A 23,122-nucleotide genomic window follows, 5' to 3' on the forward strand; every position below is an offset into this window, starting at 1 on the left:
GCCCCTCCCCGCACCGCCCCCCCCCCCCCCCCCCCCCGGCCGCAGCCGTCCAGGCTCGCACCGGCGCTCGCGGAAAGCAATTAGCCAGCATCCCGCACCGGCCCGCAGACGCATCCCGGCTCAGGGCGAGGATGAGCAGGACAGGCGAGGCACAAAGTCGAAACTCAACTTTTTAAAAAACATTTGCGTGTGTACGTGTATGTGTGGGGGGAGAATGAGCTGATGCCGAGGGTCCAGCCACCCCCCCTTCTGCCTCCTCCTCCCCCTGCCGCCGCTGCCCTCGCGCACACGCGCGCGCGCGCACACACACACACACACACACACACACACGCACACACGGCACTTGGGCCGGGTTTCCGCGCTCCGTCCCCCGGCTTGGATGAGAGTTTTCATTTCCGAAGGAGGCAGAACCCGCGCAGCGCTCTGAAGGGCTGGAGCCCCAAGTTACTCCTCGCCAGCGCTGGCCGCCGCTGTCACTCGCCGGCGGGCCGGGGAAGGGACCCGCACGCCTGGCTTTGTTGTGGAAATCCGGGTTACCTGGTAAGTGGAGACCATAGGAACTTTGCTCGCAGGCGAGAGACGGGAGAAACCGGCGCTTGAAAGAGGGGGGGAGTTAACGCTCCGAGACACAAACTAGGGATCAGAACTAGTTTTCCACGCCGAGCCAGTGGCGTTTGCGCGGGTTTAAGGCGAAGCGTACCCCTAAAAGCGCTGTTTGTGGAGATAGCGACGCTGGGTTAGGAACCCAGCCCTGTTGTTGTCAGTTGCCTAAGAGCCCCGAGTGTGGAAGACGGAAAGGAAGTCGACCAGGGATTCAAGTTTCTTTAATTAGGAAGAGTTTTTGTTTTGGGGTTTTCTTTTAAACAACAGGGGCTACAGGGCCACACAATCAAGGCACGTTGCAGGACGCAGGGGGCATGTCCCGCACGCCACCCGGGAGTCCCAACTGAAGGGAAACTTGGGAGAAGAGGGAATTGATGGGGTGACGTGAGGTCCCGCGCGCACACGGGGCTGTAGTTGCGTTTTCCAATTCCACGTGTTTGTGGAGCTCCGCTAAGGGTGGTTTTCATGCCTACCACCTCGCCAAAGACAATGTCCCCATTGCTCCGGAAGGTCCTTGGGTTGGGGGTCCGCCGGCTTGTCGCTGGGAGAGGTTCTGTGACCCGCAGCCGCCAGGTCTGTAACTACAACCTCCCACGCCGCGGAGTGCGCAGACATCCCCAGACGCTCACACTCCCCACTGGGTTCGTCACTTCGCGTTTACATTTTTATGGGGCCCGACAAAATGTCAGCACTGTTTGGAAAATGTCTCAGTCTCGGGTGCTCTGTCCTGCTCGCGGCTGCAGTCGCTGTAAATGACCCCGTGTGTATTTTGAAGTCAGTCCGGGCCGCTCTCCGGAAAGCGTGAGTGAGCAGCCGGCTCTCGCCTAGACACACACCTTGCCCCAAGCGACACTTCCAAGTTACTCACTGGAGCTGACAAGTCACCTCGGGGACGAGGAAGTTACCCAAGTGTCTGGAAAACTTGGCCCCGATGGATTTGTCATCCTATGGATGATTCAATTAGGTACCTGGAGGGAGAAGCTTTGGGAAAGGTGGTTTCTGGCTTCCTGGTCGCGCCCTCGACTTGTTGGGGGGTGTTTGGGAGGCAAGAAGCAAAAGGAGACCCGAGGGCTTAGACACGAGCTTGATGCGAGCTCCGAGCCGCGGCGACCCCCGAACCCCAGCTCGGGCCGGGCAGGGCAGTGCGCTGGTCCCCGCCGCTTGGGTTTTCCAGCCGTGGGCTAGCGGCGGCGCCCTTTCGGCCCGACTTACTCAGGACTGGGTTGCACAACAGGAAACCGGCACGAGTTTGTTTTGTTTTGCTGCGCTAGCTCGCGGACCGGGCGGAGGGTTAGGGTCAGAGGCGGCCGGCGAGTGACAGGGTCGCAGCAGAGCGCCCCAGCCCGGCCCTTTCGCCTCCGCCCTCAGACCCGCCCCTCGCTCGGTGCGGTGGAGCTTAATGCCCCCGGCCGGGACCTCTGCGGGCCCAACGCGGGTGGAGGGGGTGGGGGGGAGTCGGGGGTCGGGAGCTGATAAAGGCTGCCCTTCTCCTGCCCTGCCCCAGAGTGTCTCTCCGCCCGGCGAGTCCCCAGCACCTCTCCAGATCTCTCAAGCCCTTCCCCGGCCTGGAGAGCCCCCTGCCCTTCTGCTCTGTAGTCGGCTAGGCTGCGCGGGGTTCGGAGGCCCTCCTCTCGGCAGCATCTAAACCCGGGGGCAGGGGCTGCGCGTGGAGGGTACTTCCGGAATGGCAGGGAGCAGCGTCTGTTGGGACTGGACTCTTGCAACTGCCACCCCCTTTTAAGGGAGAAATGGGCTTTGCACCCTCTCCCCACCTTCTTCCAGAACATCAGTATCTCCCCAGAGTTTGGGCCGGGATGGGGGGTGGAGTGCTGCAGCTTCCGAGGAGAGGGACGTCCTGCAGCGCCCCCCAGCGGATCAGTTCCCTTTAGGCTATGGGAGCTGGGAATACCAAGTTTAGGCTGTTCAAGCTAGCAGGGACCTTGGAGATCACCTATGGACGAGGAGACCCAGAACCCAGAGACTTTTAGGGCTCCGTCCAAGCCTTCATAGCCAGTTGTCACAGATGCCGGGCACACACTCAAGTTTCCCAGTTTCCAGTGCAGAGAGCATTTCTTGGCGTGAAGGTGAACTCAAGACAAATGTGAAGTCTCCTTATGTCCCCACTGAAAGCTTTGATGAGTCATGATTTCTGCCTTGGGAGTTAGCCAGACATCCGTTTTCCCCTGTGTCCCCATCTCCACTAGACTACCCTTTTACACTAAACTGGGAAGCCTATTTCTTTTTTTAATATAAAATTGATTTGTTTGGTTTTAATCCTCTCATTCCTCATCTTCTCCCTCCTCTAATTTTGCTTCCTTGGTGAAACCTGCGAAGTTTTGCAGAAAAAGGATCTGCCCACGGGAGGGCTGGGGGAGAGCTTGCCTCCATGTAGAGACAGGAGTGTGTGGCATTACGTTATTGTTGCAACTGGGATGCAACTGGGAACATGCCGAAGGTTGCGGATCACATGTACGTGCGCTCCAATTTTCAGATGTTTTCACGAGTTGTCTATGGCAGCCCCACAGGACCAGCCACTATCTTTGAAACGAAGAGTAGGGGACATTTCTTTTCCAATTCCTTTCAAAACCCTTTTCCTTATTGGTAATTGGATTCTTTTCTTTTGTTGCTCAGAGGACTCAACAGTTCTTGAGTATGAGTAGTTCAGTCTAAGTGCTGCTGTAACTTCCTCTCTTCCTAGTTCACCTTAGGCCAGCTGTGAGAGGACATCTTTTCTCGGATCCCTGAGCCTACCCAAGTTCCTTAATAGTAGTTAGTTTGTCAGAGATGGAATACCTGGGATCTGTTGGTTTGCTTGGAAGTAATCATCATTCCAAATAGGAGAAGCGAATTTTGGGGGGTGGGGTAGACCCTGAGGTTCAGCGAGTGGGTGAAATTCCTCTTGGCCGCAAATAGGCAGGATGGGGGAGGTGAAACAATAGCAAGCTAGTATTTGGTACCAGTCCTGTCTTCATTCATATGGCAGAAAGTGGTCTTCCATTGTTTCAAAAGAGAGCTGAGTGTTCTCAGTCTTTTTTTCTCTGCGTGTTCTTTCTTGCTACTAAATTAAGCCTGAGGACATTCTTTTTACTTTTGTCCCTCTCATATTGTAGGTATTGATCTCTGGATTTGAAATGTTAATTTGTAATTCTTCTCGAATAGAGATGAAGTACTTCTTGAAGGTGATAATTCAGGAAGCGGCATCCTGTGCACATTCTCTTCCCTGGAGAAGTAATTTTCTATGTTTTTTATAATTATTTTCTGTAGAGGATATTATAAAGAAGGTGGAAATACAGGACTTTCCACTAAGTTTGGTTGCTTCATAGACTTAATTAAGATTGAAAATAAAATTAAAAAATAAATAAATGGAGCACAGGAAATTGTACTGCCTTACTCATTCCTGGAGGATGAGACATGCGAGAAAATCTTGAAATGACTCTAACATGTAGTTTGATAAGAAGATGCCCATGTTCCAAGTTTTCCATTTACTTCAGGCAGACTTAACACAAAACCCAATTTTTTTTTGAGCTGAAATAAAATATCCATACAGAAAAGTACACATATTTCAAGTTTTATGAATTTTCACAAGGTAAATGCAACTGATTAACTGGCATCCAGATCAAGAAATAGAACATTACCAACACTCCACATACCTCTCACATACACCCTCCCACTCACTATGTTCCCCCCACCCCCACAATAAACAGTGCCTTGACTTCTAACAGATATATTAGTTTAGCCTGTTTTAAAAAAATACCTAATGTGAGTGGAATAATTCAATATATAGTCTTGCGTCTGGCTTCTTTCGCTGATGTAACAACCTTCTAATAGGTCAAATAATTTGGATTTCCCTTTAAACATGGTGGGAATAGTTTAGCTTGCAGAAGTTAGTTCATCAGGCATTACTTAATACGATAGAATGAAAGAGAACACTGACAAAACAAGCTATACTTTCTCTGCTAACGATGGTCTGATAGGGGCATAGCAGACAAGAGTAAAATGTCCAGCATGAAGCCAGTGTGGGATGAGCAAGGAGAATACCAAGGGGCTCCTTCCTCCATGACTATTCCAAGTGCGTTTGACAGCCCCGGTGCTAGGGCCACCAATCCCCAACCAAAAGAAGTGCCTGGTCTCCATCCTGAAGTGACTGTGTTTGTTTTCCAGCTTTGACCTACGATTTTTCATGGTTCATGAGTATATCACGATAAAGGCCAGAAGGCTTAGAAGAATGCTGTAGTGTCTGTGCTACTTTCTCCTGTCAGAGAAAGGAATGAACCGCGGAACATGCACCTGTGATTTAACTGGCTCCGCAGGACACAGAGTGGGGGATTTGTGATCATACAGTTACACCTTATTGTACTGGGCTTATTTGGGCAATAAATGATAAATATAGGTTATAAATACATAATTATATATTTTATCGACCCCACATTTTTTCAGTATAAATGAGTAGTACAGTATAAGTATAATAAGTGCACATAATATACAAATATAATATAAAAATCCATACATGTAGTATGAAAATGTAAGTATATAGTTATAATATAAAATCATCTATGTACATATAAGGACCGGTGACAGTTCAAAGGTAAATTAGGGCCCCTAATCGTGTTGTCATTACAATTTAGGCAGGGAGATGAAACACAGACAGAACTATAAGACAATGTAGAAAGTTATGAATGCTGTAAGAGAGGGCTTTCGAATAAAATAGTTAACATTTATTGGGTCCTTCTATGTGCCAAGTGCTATGTTAAGCAAGTAACATACTTGATCTCATTTAATATTTTATAATCCCATGAACTATGTATAATAGTGTAATTCTAACCATTTCGCAAATAGATACAGATATTAAGAGAGGATCAGGGAAGGCCTAAAGTGGGTATCTGGGGTGGACCTGGAGGGTAAGTAGGATTTGGATTTGGGGAAAAGGGGGACAAAACAAGGAAGAAGGGGAAAGACCTCCCATGTAGACTCTAAGACAATATTATAGGATGAGCAGAAATAAGGATCCAGTTAAGTTCCACTATGGGAACAAAATCAGGGGATTTGTCTCTAAAACTGGAATCATGGGAGCTGTAAGTGGTTGAGAGCAGACTTGAAGAAAGCTGATGGGGCCATTCTCGTCTGATGTGATCTCCTCAAGGCCAAGCATGGGAACAACTGCACATTCCTTCAGGTGCAGCAGGCCTTGCTGAACTGCAGATGGGGAGATAGGGTTACAGCGCCAGACCGGACCCTGTCCCGGAGGCCTTAGTAAAGAGATCAGACTTTTTTCCTTTCTTTTTCTTCTTCAAGATCAGATTTTCTAAATATCAGTTATTCCCGAAGTTTCATTTCTAGGCCTGCTGAATACTGTACGCAGAAAACTAATCAGATGCCAGGGCTATGTATGAATTCTTGTTATTCTCGTGTGTGAAGAAATGGATTAATGTTTTCCCAACCTTTCCAGCATGACCAGTGGATTCCACTTCTTTCTGTAACTTGACTGAGTCATTCATGTTGGTGTTTCCTTTTTTCCCCTTTCTTCCTTTCTTTCCTATCTTTTCCTTCTTTCTCTCTTCTCTTTCTTTCTCTCTCTCTCTCTTTCTTGTTCATTTCTTTCTTTCTTTCTTTTCTTTTCTTTTCTTTCCTTCCTTTCTTTCTTCCTATAAATATGTTGTCATGTTGCTTAAAGCCTAGTCATTGTTGTGAATGTTCATACTTCTGCAGTGATGTCAGTGAACATAATTTAACTTGTGTAAAACTTTTGTCTATTAACCCTAAAAATAGTTTTATTGGTCACTTTTAAGTAATAACTACACTGAAGGAAATAATCACTCAGTTATACATGTGATGCGGGACACATTAATATGCTTGAATATTTGGTTTAATGAGTGATGAAGTCAATTTTATTTCTAGAATCTCCTCTAAGTAGTTATTTATTACCTGTTTGAAAGGGTTGTGATCTTTACCTCTGTAAATAGTTATTCATACGGACCACGTAGTCATCTGTAAATGAAAAATGACAAAGAATGCACTTGGCATTTGCCGTATTTCGCTACATATGTATCTCCTCATATGAGGCTGGAGGTTGTCTTGTTTTTGAAAGAAAAGCCAGTTACTCTTTTATATTTCTGAAGAGGCCTTTGTGTCTCAAACCATGGCCGCGTGGAGTTCCCTCTTTGCAATTCAGGTAATTAATTCAGTGGTGACATCATAAGGAATGTGTTCATTTTTCCATTTCAAATTCCTCTTCATTGGATCTGATATTAAGAACACATTTTGAAAAACTCAGTTCTCAAAGGCAGTTATGTGTTAATTGAAACTTGTCCCCCCTTAGCATTGTAAGAAGGAGATTCTCTTTCAGGGAAGGTCCTCTACCTTCTGCAATGAGGAATCACTACCACTGTGGGTTGTTTTGATCCTAATTCTGTTAGTTGGTTGATTTTTGATGTTTATAGAGCACAAGTGATTAGTGATATTCATTGAGTCGAATGCACAGTGAAAAGAAAGCAGTGGTAGAATGATACCTTTGTACTGGTGAATCATTATGTTTTATAAAGATAAAAATGATGAGCTTTTAGATCCTTTGCTCATTACAGCTGTATTTTGATATTTGTTTTACTTTGGTTCAACTCTGTCTATACCTGCACCTTTTCTTTTTGTTAGGTGCCTGGGCATGCTTTTGTAACAGTGATTTTTATACCTTTTTGACTGTAACTCACCATAAAACCCATTTTTCATCTTACCCAATATACACTATATGCATTGAAGATATACAGACATGTACACTCACAAGTAACTGAAACAAAATAGTACTTAACCATTAATACAGTTGATGTACTCTGGAAGCTTCTATTTTGTTCTAGTCAGTTCTATTTCATTAAAAAACATGTTTTCCATTGAATAATTGATTTCAGTGCCTACCAACAGATTGCAACCAGTGTGAGAAACACTGCTTTAAAAAGAGCCCTTTGTTAAACATAGATCTAGGAACTTAGGGCCATGCATGGTTACCTTTCTGAACCTATCTATGTTTGTCTTAAAAATCTTTTTGGTTCCAAGTACATTCTCATTTTGTGTGATTTCTTACAGTCCTATTTATTCCCCTTTCCCTGCCCTTTGTGATAGGGTCACAGATTCCTAGAACTTTCTGTACTCATTGATGAGTTAATGATTGAGGCAAAGTAAATGAAACATTTGTAGGTAATTACTACTAAAATTAGTGACATTCGGTAAGCTAGGGGGTGGTCTGAGAGTTGTATAGATGGATCAAAGTATGGCGAACAGATTCTAAGAGAGGTTACTGAATTTTTAATATTGCCCTCTGGTAGTATTTTCCTGAAGATACAGAATTTCTTTTAGCAGTCTGTAATCACGGCCTTTGCGTGGCAGGTTGTGGATTCTGCTCTGATTTTTCAGTTAGGATTGGCTGACTTAGAGACTAGATTCCTGAATTGGACTCGATCTTCTTTTTCTCCGACTTCTGTCCCCTTTTCCCCTTAACTCTTGCCTTTCTTTCCTTTGTCCATATTTACTGCCTGCAGCGTTCAGCATCTCAGAGCCATTAACTTCAATTTAAAAGGGCACTGCCAGATGTCTTACTCCCTACTGAGGGAAGATTATTTTCATTGAGAAGATTTTATAAAATATAAAAATTAAAATGTGTACATCTCTAGAAAGCTGTGGTTGAAATCCACAGCTAAGTCCATCAGAAACTCTATTTGATGGGATCCATAATGTGCATTATAGTATCTTTTCTGAGTGGTCTTTGAAAGAATGGCCTTGAATCCCTGGAGGGAATAGTGATTTGTCTACATTTTTGTAATTGATATAACTCAGCCCTAAACCTCTTTGATTTGTAAGATTGTATTTTATTGGTGATTATATTGCTTGAATAATGTGTGTACATCTTAGTGTTCAGAATAAGTATGTTAACATTCTTAGCATTTCTGGCATCAGACCTGGATAGTACCTACATGACTGTTTAATCCATACGTGGTAACTACCAGGTGTAGCCTTTGGAGTTTGTGCTCAATGTCCCACTACTGTGGAAGTATCCCACCCAGCCCTGTTTCCCTGTAACTTCTGTTGTAATGTCTGTGAATCTGTCAGTCTCACCAAATAAAGTTATGAAGCCACAGAAATGATCAGTTCCACTTTGTTGTGGATTACTTTATCATAACATAGCACACTCCCTTTCAACTTAGAGACACGGCACTGTACACGTCCAGTGCATTTCCTCTATAATACCCTCCTGCTTCACAGGCGCATGTTTGCACTTTCCTCTTGTTAAAATTGCAGACGAATAATTTTGATTTATTGGTTTCATCTAATATAGCCGTGTTTATATTGTTGCCAATAAAATGACTTACACGATTGGTTTTTGTTTATACAATCTTTTCTGAGGAGTCAGTCACCTGTGTTAGGACAAGGTACATTCTGCTGATTAAAATGAACTCCTGGGATCTAAGAACATTCAGCTCTATCTGTCCTTGATTGAATTGCAAAATGTGCTTCACACTGCAGCCGTGCATGGGAATAACTTATATTATCTGTCAATAGGCTTTTCATTTCTATATTCTTCTGGCTACAAAAGCTGTAACCGAGAGAAGCGCAGGGGAATAGCCTGGGCCTATTAATGATGAAGGCAGTGATGTTGAAAAGGCGGTTAATGAAATTATAGAATCATTAACCCGAAGGGAAAAAAATAAAAAGAATCAATAAAAATCTGATTTTAGATGGCTTAGATGTATATAGAAGAAGCTGTTCAGGAGCATTTTTGTTTGCTGACCAGTATTTTGTGTCTCATTATCAGATTTTCTATGCAGGGTAAGAAACGCTTGAACGCTTGTGGCATAAGGAATGGAAAATGTAACAAAGGCTAAATGTAGCCTAAGGAAATGAAATGATGTATGAAAATTAATAATTAACTGGCTCATCAGATGAATTATGACTCTAGATGAGTTTATTAATGATATTTACTAAGAAAGGGCTTTGGGCTGTAAATAGGCATTATGGAACTTGTGTTTTTGGAATTTTCTTGAATGGCTGAGTTAACATTGCTTTTCACTTGTTGGATCTTTTTTAAATCTGAGACTTAGCGCCTGGAGCCTTGGGTAGAAGGTAGAGTCATGATTTTGTATTTTGATAAAAGTCGTAGCTTTTTCAAAACAGTGAAATTATTACATGGTTTTGTGCCTTAGTTTCCTTAAGAGTTAAGTAATTTCCTTTCTGACCTGATTTACAGGAGCATGTTTTAGGAGTTTGAAAGTGGTCAACAGGAAAGATTTATTAACTTATGCTGACTCATTTAACAGAATGAGCATTTTCATTGTTTGAACAGACAGAGCGTTGAAACTCTAAATGTATCACTATGTCGGATCCAAAGTACCCTAAATTTGTACTTTCGAATGTTCCTTGCATTTTCTTTTTTCTTTCTTTTTTTTTCTTCTTTCTTTCTTTCTTTTTTTTGTTCCTGTTGACAGCTTTGGGTAGGCAGTGGGTGGAGGGTGGAGGAGAAAGTAATTCTGGAGAACTAGAACAATTTATTTTTTTTTTAAAGAAAGATAGTGTGCAGGCAGAGGAGGGAGGGCCAGAGGGAGAGGAAGAATCTCAAGCAGACTCCCCATGGAGTGTGGAGCCAGAAGTGGGGCTCGATCTCATGACCCTGAGATCATGACCTGAGCCAAAATCAAGGGTTGGGCGCTCAACCGATTACACTACCTAGGCGCCTCTTGAGTAGGTTTTTAAATAGAAAAATGATCTGCTAGTGGAATCCTACCAGTTAGGTTTTGATATTGATTAGTTGTGATTTTGTTTTTTGGCAAAGTGTAGGCAAATTTTATCCTGAGGTCCATTTATTAAGGTCAGTGTTGTCTTACAACACACTGCTGAGGTGAGAACCTCCTATCAGCTCTTGCTTTGGTGGAGTGGATGAAGATTACTATTTTTGCTTCCATGTCTGCTCTGTCCTCTTGATTTAAGTGCCATAGATATAAAATCTACAGATTTATTTTTGATCATCGTACATGGGTATTTTTTATGATCTTCCTTATCTTGATTATCTGGGGGATCAGAGAATTTCAAGAGAACGTAGTGCTTGTTATCAACTTCCTCATTTTGTGGATGAAATCTGTAAGCCCAGGGAAGTTATAAATGATTTGCTAGAAGTAGAACTCAGGTGTCCTGGCACTCTGACTCAGTAAGGATGAGTCTTCCTTAAAAGTTAGCAGTTTATTCCTTTTCTGTTACACGTGGATTTAGGATTATAAATGATCACAGGGCCTTGCTAAAAAGTATAAAAGTACTATAATACTGACAGATAAAATTGATTTTTAAATTCTAGTTTCTAATGCTTGAAATATCTGTTGGCATAACTAATGTGAAAACTGGGTTATCAGGCATATTTTCACATAGAGTCTATTTCATTTTTGTCTTGAGGCTGGTGTTCTTGGCTTGTACGTCATTGCCTTACTGGTGTTCTTTCTGGCATGAATCACTTTACTTTCTGGTTTCGTCTTTTTAGTGATAAAATTTAAATGCATTTTTGTTATTGTTGTTGTTATGTTCAACCTAAAGCTATTTAAAACAGGAGTGTAGTTTATAAATAAAATAAAATGAAAGTCCAGTTTGACAGGCTGGTATGAGTGTCTGATACTCAATTAACTTCTCTGCATGTTAATTATTTTTCTTGCAGACTCACCCTCTTAATGATCTAACCTAATGCTAAGAACCTACTTGTGTCTTTTTATCCAGATTTTCGCTTGTATGTGATCTTGCTGACAAAGAGGACTTTTTTTTGTTTTTAAAAACCTGTAAATGGGCTTACTCTACAAAACTACAGACACTTGTCTCACGGACTCAGGGTGACTCATAGTGCCAGTCATGTTGGATGATTCCTCATTTTCATCAAATTGCCAATACAGCACATATACTTAATTATTTATTTTGGTTGATGCTGAATAAGTGGTCTCTTCTGTAAGGTTCAGAGTACTCGGAAAACACAGTTTTATGAATGTGTGGAGAATAGATGGGAAACATCCTCTGGCAAAGCACAGAGACATGTAATGATTGTTGTTCAGAGTCAACCCACAACTCAGCAGACCCACTGATAATACACTGGAGTTCCTTTTTCTTTCTTTTTCTTTTTTACACTGGAGTTCTTAAATGGACATAGCAGCGAAGGCATTGGGATTTTTGATACTAGGGTTCACTTCTTAAAGTTCCATGAAACAACTTAAGCTTAAAACATAGGGCACCTGGGTGGCTCAGTTGGTTAGGCAACTGCCTTTGGCTCAGGTCATGATCCTAGAATCCCAGGACCGGGTACCGCATCCGGCTCTTTGCTCAGTGGAGAGTTGTCTTCTCCTGACCCTCCTCCTCTTGTGCTCTCTCTCTCAAATAAATAAATAAAATCTTAAAAAAAAAAAAAAAAAGCTTTAAGCATAAAACAAACCTTATCAGGTTTGGCTGAGCTGGGTTTCCTTGTCCATTCTTGGTGACGGTCGTGGAGAGAAGGGCCGGAGCCGGACCTCAGAGCATTTCTTAGGACTGGATGGCATGGCGGTATGAAATGTGACAGACCGGGAGAATTCTTAATAAAGTAGAGAATTGGCAAAGATGAGGAAAACATTCCAAGTGTTACATTGTTAGTAATTTTTGAAGTTTCTCGACATTCGGGCACACAGAGTAAACTTTGCAGAGGGAAGAGTGAGTGCTTGAGTTTTGATTTTCTAAAAGGATAAAGAAGAAGAAGAAAAAAGAAACCCTCAGAGTTTTCCCTCTATGTTGTTCTGTCCCTAATGTCAAATAGAGCCATTTGCTTGGGAGCTGGCTGGAAATAATTGTCTAAGACACAGAGTAGATCATACAGACAGAGTAGGAATCATCCAGCTGAGAATATCTGATCACTTGCTGCTTTGCACTCCGTCATCTCTCCAGTATTTGTTGAGCTTTGGCTTCTTTTCATGACGATCATATCTGTGCAAAAGAATACAAAGTGTGACTTTGTTTGTCAATCATTTGGAATAGTGATGCTTAGTCACCTTGAGTCTGTGTATGTTTTGGGGAGCTGTTGGTTAAGGGAGGGAAGACCTTTCCTGAAGATTTGTAACCAGGGAGTACTGACATTATGCCCTGTGGTCGTATCAGTGCTGTTGGTTCTCTCTTCGCCACTTGAGGAGCGGGGTGCTGGGATGGCAGACGAGCTGCGTTTGTGGAACCACGGTTGACTTCCTGTGTGTGGTGTATGGTGAACACACTGACCTTTAGAAGGGCTCTCCTTGAAGGGCTTTCCATAAAGTGTTTTGCACAGACTTTCCCTTCTCTGGGATCTTGGTAGAAGGTGAGAGTATTGTCGTGTTGATTCTGTTTCCACCCCCAATAACTCAGAATCGTTAGGGAACCAAGACTCTGATGCTGCTGTGAGTGCTTGGATATGTGGGTCTATGATGTCTTTGTGAGAGTACCAGACTCCTGTTTTTATCTTTTGTAAGCCTAGGGACTGAAAACTTTTGCTCTTATGGTAAAAATCAGACATGGTTGAATATCCTCATAATCTCATGTAGAGGCCTTACCAGCCTTTTGCTTATTTACTGAAAATTTTGGAGCATTGGTCTCAGAGATCACAGAGGTAATGCTTTGGGTTTCCCAGGACTCACTGTAGCAAAAGTGAACTAGTATGGACAGATCCTCTACAGAGCAAAGTAAGTTTCATTTTGCAAACTGGCACCAGTTGATTGGTCGTGGTTGCCAAGAGCACTGTACTGAGCAGGGCTCAGTGGCAAACAAAACAACACAGTGATCCATAGTCCACATCTACCATGAATGCAGAAGGGGAGAGGGCCTGCCAGTGACCCATGTGTTTGATGACCCCGCTTTACGTAAAAGGCCGTTTTGCTAAGAGTGCTTCTTTTCTTCCTATGAATGCTACACAGGTTGAAAACTCACTGTGACCTATTTTCATTTTTACTTTTAAAAATGCCTGCATTTATTTTTTTAAACAGGCTAATATCCCACACCATGGATAACTTATTGGACTTTGCCTGAAAGGAGTCATTAGTGCCATTGGATATTTGACCATCCTGGCCACAGGTTTTTTCAGAATGAATGGAAGGTCATGCAGCATGAGTCTCCACCGGACATCAGGAACCCCACAGGGGCCCGGGATGGTCAGTGGTCAACACATTCCTCCCATCCGAGCCCACTCTGGGACTCCTGGTCCCTCGTCCTGTGGCAGCACAGCGAGCCCTGCCCTCGGAAGCCTTGCTAACAGCCTCCATCTCAAGATGCCCTCAGGAGGAGGGACGGCTCCTCAGAGCAACACGGCCGAGAGCCCCCTCCATCTGCCTGCCTTGAGCCCCAGGAGACAAGTGCTCACCAATGGGAAGCCACGATTCCAGGTCACCCAGGCTGGAGGCATGTCAGGGCCACACACTTTAAAGCCAAAGCAGCAGGAGTTTGGAAGTCCTTTTCCTCCAAATCCTGGGAAAGGTAGGATTGTCTTTCTGGGATCTTTTAATAGTGGAACGATTTTTTTTCTCCTTTCCAGATTTCTCTCTGCCAGCAAATCTTATGGAAAACTACAGGATTGAGTATCAGGGACAAAATTGGTGGTGTCACGAGGATCTCAGCTTCCCTGCTGAGGAAGGGTGGAGGTGTAGGTGCATGGGAAGGGGAGGAGGCCACAGTGATAAACGGGATGCCTCGTGGAACTGTGAAGAAGGGTAAAAGGCGAGACAGGGAGCTCAGAAACAGGGAGTGAGGGTGCGTGGTGGTAGAGGCGGGGAAGAGCTGCTGTAGCGAGTCTCCACCCTCGAGGGGCACCAAGGGAATGGATTCCCTGGGCCACGGTGCACAGGGGTGGCCAGAGCTGTCAGCATGCATGTTGGTGCCAGAAGAAAGGTTTGGAAAGAAAAGGATAAAAAGGGAGAAAGCCTAACAGCTAATGAAGTGAGGACTTAGTACATAGAAATGATAAGAAATTATTCGAAGAGCAGAACCCTTAAGTGTTGTAAAACAGCTGGTGGCAAGAGGGAAGGAAGCTAGAAGAGAATAGCGAAAGGATGTATTTTGGGGTTTGCAGAGAACTAGACACTTGGTTAATTTGAAACGCAGAGAGAGAGCGAGCGTGCTTTTAATTCAGTAGTGTTTGAATAATGTAAATTTTAAATCATGGAATAGTTGTTGGAGAACAGCAAATTATTTGAACGGCACACTCTGTAGCAACTGATGTTGACTTACTGGGTGATATTGCACATGCAATGTATGTTTGGGCTAGAAAAAGGGAGAGTATGTACCTCATGTGAAATAATAGCTTTGTTATGTAAAATAGAACAATTCTATATGCCCTTAGGTATTTTTAGCACCTGGTTTTAAATGTTTATATTAAGCGTGTACACTACTAAATAAGATTATTAGCAGCTTGAATAGCCATTCACCCAGTTATCTCATAACTCACCCACCCAGTTCAGGTGAATAATTATTTGTATCCTTAAAGTTGTTTTAGTGTCTTTGTATTCCTCTGCATGGTGTAAATGGGCAGATTAAGAAAAAACCCTAAACTATACAACCTTAAAGTATAAGAAACTATACATGTAGCTTTTTTCTTTTCTTATTTATTTATCTTGGTTTAGGTTTGGTTTTAGATTGCTTTATTTCCTACACGTACTGATATTTAGTGTACATGTAGGAAAAACTTTCCTTGGGGGCACATCCAAGACGGCTGCGTCATTGTCAGGTTGCTGCGTCCCTGGTAAGGCAAACCGTGATGTCAAGCTCATGTGTTTGGATTTTCAGGGGCAGAGGCCCAGTAAAGTCTTGCAGCTCTTGCTTGTCTAATAAACTGTATGTAGCTTGCTTTCATTACATATACTTGCGTTGAATCCTGGCTGGCATTATTAATGCTGATAATATAATAACTTCTTATTATTATGTCATAACTGGGCATGCGTCAGCTACTGTATTGAGTGCTTCCGATGTAAAATCTCAGTTATCCCTCACAGCAACCCCGAGTTGTTTGCTAGTGTTGATTGACTGATAAAGGAGCTAAAGTCTAGAAAGAATAAATAACTTCAGCATTGCCATCGGTAAGGAGGTTGGGGATATTACTTTGATGGTGACCACAAGTGTTTATGATTATATTCATAGCTAAAAAAAATTATTTCCAGTAATTCAGGGATAGTGAACTGTCAGGGTTAATACATCTTGAAACTCTTGTAAAAATTAGTGCTGTCCCTGGTTCTTCTTTTTTCAACTTCCTGGCTCCTTGCTCAGCTTCCAAGCTTACAGTGCCTGTTCTGGATCTGCAGGGTTGGGGTATGCTTGAGCATGGATTAGGGGTTGAGGATAACCATATTATTATCCCCTCTAGCCTTGGAGCTTGGCTACCGCTCTGGATGGTGCCAGCAGTGGCTGAATGTGCCCCTTTCAGGTCTTGGTTGACAGTTCCTAAGCTAAGCCAGTAACTGGTTGAGAATGGTGATCTAGGACTGTTTGAACTTCATCTAATCATTTACTCAACAGATAATTATTGAGGATGTATTAAAGGTGAGCCCCTGTTCTGGGGGATACAGTAGCTAATAAAACATAGTCCTGGCCCTCAAGGAGTTAGGAGAATTCAGACAAATAAACGGGCAGTTAAAATAAAGCACAGTTAAAGCTCTGATTGGGATACACTGACAGCAGTAGGGCAGCATTTGGAGGGTTCCCAGCCCATGCTTGATAAATGGGTCAGGAGGAGACATCTGGGCAGACACCTGAAGGATAAGGAGCTAGCCTTGCAATCATGTAAATTGTATGTCTGTGTGTGTTGGAGGGGAGAGAGGAGGCTGTTTCGAACTTGTTCTGGATAGACAGAAAATCACCCTCACAACCTGAAGGGGAGAGATCATGGTGTGTTTCATTAATTTCTGCCTGATTCCACACTGGGGGTGTAGAGACTATGGTTAGAGCCAAGACTGGGGGAGAAGAAATAGAGGCCAGATAAAGGTTATGGAGGAGGTGACGAGGAGTTTGGACCTATCTTGAGCACATTGGTACATTGGTGAGCTGTGCAAGGGTTTGACCTTGGGGATCATGTGATGCAATGATATGATAAACTTGAGGGTGACCTCTCTCTGAGGCTTTTGTCATGAATTACTGACAGTGCCCTGAGCCCGGGATAGGTACCAAACGACCTGCGATTGTGGGTGTCATTAGTTAGGGCTCTCTGGAGAAACAGAACCATAGGAAATGTATCTGTGCGTGAATGTGACCCATCCCTTGTCCATAACCTGTGTCTGAATAGATTACAGAGGCTGACAGTTCCCAAGACACGGGAGACGAATTAGCAAGCTGAAGACCCCGGCTCGCTGATGGTGTAGGTCTAGTCTGAGTCTGAAGGCCTGGACGGAGGAGAGACAGTGGTCTGTAGTTCCCTTATGAAGGACAGCGGCTTTGAGACCCAGGAGGAGAGGATGCTTCAGTTTGAGTCCAGAGGCAGGAAAAAAGCTTATATTATCCCAGTTTGTAAGCAGTCATTTAGGGAGGGATTCTTTCTTGCTTGCTCGAAGGTCAGCCTTTTGTTCCCTTCAGGCCTTCAGCTGTTGGGGTGAGGCCTATCCCCGTTAGGAAGAGTAATCTGGTTTACTCAGTCTCCTGATTGAATGTAAATCTCATCTGAACACCCTCACATTAAACCCGGAAAGGTATTGAGTCAAATATCTGGGCACCTCATGAGCCACTCAAGTTGATGTATAAAACCAACCATCACAGTGTGGCGGGGTACCATTGCTTTGGGGCCAAGCACAGTTTACAGGGTGGTGAAGAAAATACATTCTCTAAGCCTTGAGGGTCATTATAGCATCTCTCAGGAATCCAGAGGAACTGTGTACGGGAAATACATCATTTAAGGACTGCCCCACAGTCAGATATCTGACTTAAAGGCTGGAGAACTGGACAAATCTCCCTCCAGTGGGAGCCTCATGAGAAATATAAATTCAATTGTAGTGTTTATGTTAATTAAGGATTGAGTTCTACTCAACTAAAAGCTAAAAAAAACAGTGACTTTCACATTGTGGAGCCTGGTTGTCAAATAGTGTGCCAGGGACACTGGAGTACCACAGAAAACTCAGGGGGAACCACCATGGGATAATTTTAATTTTGAAGGCCACAGAAGTATTTGTGGCATACTTTGGGCAAACTATTAGCTTGAGGAGGTTCACAGTTTCAACATGAAATTGTACTATATCTTTTTAGTGATGTCATATTCGCTTTCAGTAGCTGTGATAAAAAAGCTAGTACCCTGTAGGCCAAAAGTTGGAAACAACCCAAGTGTAGGCAGATGAGTGGATAAAGAATATGTATGTCTTATACCTATAGTGGAATAGTATGCAGCCTTGAAAAGGAAGGAAATTCTGACATATGCTACAATATGGATGAACCTGGAAGACATTATGCTGCGTCAATTATGCCTGGCACAAAAGGACAGATATTGTATGATTCCTCTTATACAAGGTTCCTAGAACAGTGAAATCATAAAGACAAAAAGTAGCACGGTGTTTGCTGTGAATGGGAGGAAGCGGAGCATGGTAAGTCAGAGTTGAGTGGGGACAGAGTTTCAGTTTGGGAAGATGAAAGAGTTCTGGAGATGCATGGTGGTGATGGCTGCCTAGCAGTGTGAATGTACTTAATATACACTTAAAAATAGTTAAGATTGGGGGTGCCTGGCTGGTTCACTTGGCAGAGTGTGTGACTCTTGATCTCGGGGTCCTGAGGTCAAGCCCCACATGGGGTATAGGAATTACTTCAATAGATAAACAAACTAAGATAAAAAAATTGGATAAGATGCTAAATTTTATGTTATGTGTATTTTATCACAATAATAGAGATAAGCAAGTTCTAAGTGAAAATCAGCATGGAGTGGGAGCTGAGGGGACGGTATTCAATCTGATTCCAAGAACTGAAGTAGTAGAGGGCACAGTTAGAATGCATATCCCACCAAGAAGACTGGTTATTTAAGAATGAAATTAAAATACTTTTATTCTTAATTTATGTATATTATTTTTTTCAACCAGCTAATAGGTTGTTGGTACATAAATACTATTAACTTGTTGGCACCGAAGTACTTAATAAAGGGTAGTGTTAGTTGTTTCTTTTTGGCCTAGGGGCACCATGAAAAAATTACTGAGATGCTAAGAATGCCACGAACTGAGAACGTCACAGGAGTTCATTTTTCTTACGCAAAGAGCAGCCCAGGGTGGGTGATGCTGCCAGTGGCTAGAAGCTCAGGGATGTCAGGTGCACGAGCATGGAGCTTCCCACAGCTCCTGCTCCTGGTGTCTGTCTTCCGAGAAGACTGAAGGAGGAGGGACAAAAGGCAGAAGGATGAAAGCGACAGCTCCCTCCAGATCAACCCTCTTTAATTGGCTTTCCCAGGAGCCCCACCCAACTGGCCATGCTTAGTCAGTCGTACATAACTTACTTATAAATAAAACTCATTCTTTGTTCCTGAATTTATCTTTATAAAAAAACTAGATTTTATCTTATTTTGTGTTATGTTCTATTATATTTTATCTCACTTTTTAGCATTTGCTACCTTTTTCTCTCTCAAGGAAGTCAAACCACGTGTAGGTAAGTTGCAGACATTCTGACCCTTCACCCCTAAATTGCTAAGCAGGTGTCTTTCATGTTGTACAACTGGGATACATGAATCATGACCAAGGAATTTACCTGCGATACAACCGTATTGCTTATATAGAGTTATATCTTAAAATATAATACATATTTAAATTCATAATCAAATTATCTTTTATATTATTATTTTATATATTTTTTCTTTTTTAAAAACTTATTTATTTATTTATTTATTTGACAGACAGAGATCACAAGTAGACAGAGAGGTAGGCAGAGAGAGGGGGTGAGGCAGGCTCCCTGCTGAGCAGAGAGCCAGATACGGAGCTCCATCCCAGGACCCCGGGATCATGACCTGAGCCAAAGGCAGAGGCTTTGACGCACTGAGCCACTCTGGCACCCTGATATTATTATTTTATAATTTATTTTACTTATCATACTGTTTTCCCCCCGTTTATAGCCCACATGGCCTCTGTAGCTATTCTTTTCTTTTGATTCAGGATCCAGTCAAGAACCCTGCATTACAGGGCACCGGGGTGGCTCAGTGGGTTAAGTGCCCAATTCTTGACCTTGGCTCAGGGCTTGATCTCACGGTTGTGGCTTTGAGCACCATGTTGGGCTCCACATTGCGCATGGAGCCTACTTAAAAAAAAAAAAAAAAGGAAAAAAAGAACTAAAGAACCCTGCCGGGTGTTTGGTTGTCATGTCTCTTTAGTCCCCTTTGTTTCTGGAGTGGCCCTCTACCCCTGTCGTTTCGTTGTGTTTCTTGACAAAATATGTTGATACTTTGGAGTTCAGGTTAGTTGTCTTGCCTCACAACTGGGTTCATCTGATCATTTCCTCCTGATTCAGTTTGGGTTAAATGTTTTTGACAGGAGTACTGCGTAGGTTATTTGTGGATTATATATACTGGAAGCACTGAATGCTTATTTGTCATGGTGTTTGTGGTGCTGCTTTTGATCATCTGGCGAAGGTGGTGTCCCCAGGATCTCTGCACTGTGGACACTTTCCCTTTCAAAATTCATACATAATCTTATGCAGATATATTGTTCTCCATCAATGACGCGTGTGTGAATCAGTTACTACATTATTAACTGCATAACGGTGGTTTTCTCATTCCAGTATTCCTTCTGTGTTTATTAGTTGGTATTCTTCTGGAAAAAGGAACTTCTTTTTCTCCTTTTTTTTTTTTGGAGAATCACTACCTACCATCACTGATCTTTTCGATGCTGACATTGTCCCTTCAAGCCAGCCCTGATGCCTTTCGCTATGTTCCCAGGAAGCACTTCCTTGCTTTCACACAGAACAAGATACTCCAGGCCCACTAGCGCTTCCCTGCCCCGGACCTGGAATCAGCCATTTTTCAAAAGTACTTGGTTCCCTTCTGGTGGGAAATATTTGGAAAACCGGATGAAAGCATGTTTGTATTGATTCTAGGGTGTCTTTGCCTCTAGGCCCTGTGTGTGGACAGAGTTAGGAGATCTATCAGAAGGTGATGTGTTCCCACTGAAACACGGCATTACAGAGTTCTTCCTCACACTTCCTCATGGCACACGTGGTAGTGGGATGCTTGGTTCTCAGCAACGTCAGTGTATTTGTTTATGGGCTCTGTCCTACAATGAGGAGTTACTTATAGCTTTACATTTCTAAGATAGCAGAAATTAGTTTTAGAAATGATTTTTTACTACATGTAAATTTTTCATGTACCGAGATGAGAATGTTTGTGTTTATCTGAGTCACCAAGTGAGCATGGACCGTGTTTCACCGTGGGCAACTTCCAGGCCCTGCGAGGCCCTCAGTTATATTTATTGTACCAAGAATGGCATTTCTCTCTACTTCCTGTTCAGCAGTTATGAATTGTAATTAGACTGGCAGAAATGCATTTTTCAAAGCATCTGGGAAATCAGTTTTATGATCCCCACTTTAAGCACATTTGACACAGCTATTTAAATATTTAAGACAATTCCACATTTGCAGTACCCGTAGGACTGTCTAATTGGGAAGATTTTCATTGTAAAGGTTTTTTATTTTACTTTAGGGCCTCTGACATTTTTTGTTGGGCTCTGCTGTCCTTGGAGACAAAGGGAGTTAGTTATTCATTAGCGCTTGTGGGTTATTCATTATTGTTGGTCAGAAAAAGCAGAATAATATCAACAAAGGACACTAACTAATTGGGATTAAAAAACTCTTTTGTATAACTTAAGGCTGGTGTCTCTTGTAAAGACCTGGTTTTAAAAAAACAATGTGTTGTGTGAACCTGGGAGGTCTAGAAACTAAGTGTACTTTAAATAATACATCAAGTTTTGTTTTGATTTTTTACTGTTTGTGGTTTGCTAATTCAGTGGGCTATAACCTGGAGCTTAGACTAGAGCTTGATCCCCTAGTGGGTCAGCTAGCTTCAAATCCCCCCCCTCCCCCCGCTGCCACATTCTAAATTTTAAAACGTTGTCACTGATTTAGAATGTTACTTTCCTATAATCATTCCTTTACTTGTGCTTATTTCTGGACAAACAGACAATGAAAAAAAAATTGGCTAACACCAGTCAGTAAACTGTGTTGAATGTTGTCATGTTAGCCCTGGGGCAGGAATAGCGACTGGCATCTCACGTTTTTGAAGAGATGCAGTTACTGTATGAGCTAATGAAAGTTGCAGCAAAATATTTGGTTATCTTTTTTTTTTTTTCACTTCAGCTTCTTAATCGTTTTTATTTCCTTGCGCTTCCAATGTGGCTTCCTGCAGAATTAGAGCAAATAAAGTTAATATTCCATAAAGGTTCTAAAAATAACCGGTCAGAGACCGAAGGCATTATTCCAGTTGAGATAGTTGGAGTTCTCATTTGGTCTCGTCAACAAAGCAGGTGAAACACGGTGTTTGCTTTTGTTTACTCTTTGGGCTCCACGGGCTGCCCTTCGTGCGATGCACGGATGCAGTGTGTAGGTGGCTGTCCACCTGTAAAAGAACATATTCCTTTAGTGCTCTCTGCCCCCTAGACACGCCTCACGTACTGTAGGACACAGGCTGGAAGGTACCATCCACTCGTCACCTGTAGCATTTTCTTAGACTGTTAAAGAGCAGCAGCTTCGGACTTGCACAGAACTCTGTAGTTCGCAAACTTGCATATTGTCTTCTGTGACTGGATCAAAGGTTCCATCCGAGGGGGCTGGGCAAGTGTGATTGGCCCCATTTTAGGGACTGAGAGACTGAGGCTCAGTTTGCTGGCAATCTCATTCTCCGTATGCCATGTGGGTTGACTCAGAGCGGGACTCCAGTCCGAGAGCTCCTGCTGTGGGAGTTCTGAGAAGCCTTGTCCCCTTTTTTCCTGAGAGGTCACAGTTGCTGCCATTCCAGAATGAGGATGCGTACTGTTCAGCTGCTGCGTCCATCCATGAGCTGAGGAAACGGGCCCTTGCTCCTGTTTCGGAAAATTGGACTTGACAATTTCCAGTAACAGGCCCTTCTGAGCAGAGAGAGCAGTTTCTGCCTGGGCAGGAATGAGGGCCCCCCCGTGTGACACAAGTGTGTGCAGAAGTAGCTTTGCACACCTCTGTTTATGATGTCTTTAGACCTGGGCAGGAGGGTATCATGAATATGAATAGATTTGGTACTTCTGACCCATCAAATTTTAAGGAAACAATGGATGGTGACTTGTATTTAATACCTATTATAATGGCTGCCTTATTTGAATAATGAAATAGAAGGCTTGTAATTGGCTCTGACATAATAAACAAGTTAGAAAATGAGACCCGTGTAGGAGCTTGTTAGTTGTGCATAGGCTGAGGCCGGCAGCTGTGGCGTCCTTGAGGAGCTGGTTCGAGACGCACGGTCTCAGGGCCATCCCAAACCGACTTATTCAGATTGTGTCTTGTAACAAGATCCCCAGCACAAGGCCAGCTTCTTGGCTGTGTGAGCGGTGACTGTACGGGGTCCGGT

General features: G+C 43.2%; 1 protein-coding gene across 5 annotated transcripts in view; it reads left to right on the forward strand.

Annotated features, from left to right (window-relative positions):
• The first annotated feature begins 66 nt into the window (after positions 1-66).
• GLIS3 (GLIS family zinc finger 3) overlaps positions 67-23,122 on the forward strand; it is a 438,156-nt gene continuing 415,100 nt past the window's right edge. For 2 of the 5 annotated variants that reach the window (XM_082694388.1, XM_082694389.1), the window contains exons 1-2: positions 67-540; positions 13,587-14,073. In XM_082694388.1, coding sequence (XP_082550514.1) covers positions 13,686-14,073 — 388 coding nt within the window. In that variant the 5' untranslated portion in view covers positions 67-540; positions 13,587-13,685. Of the gene's footprint in view, positions 541-13,586; positions 14,074-23,122 lie in introns of those variants that run through there. The other 3 variants (XM_082694391.1, XM_082694393.1, XM_082694392.1) reach the window with 3 other exon arrangements.

Source organism: Mustela nivalis (assembly GCF_964662115.1).
Source record: "Mustela nivalis genome assembly, chromosome: 13".
In the NCBI taxonomy this organism is placed as follows: domain Eukaryota; kingdom Metazoa; phylum Chordata; class Mammalia; order Carnivora; family Mustelidae; genus Mustela; species Mustela nivalis.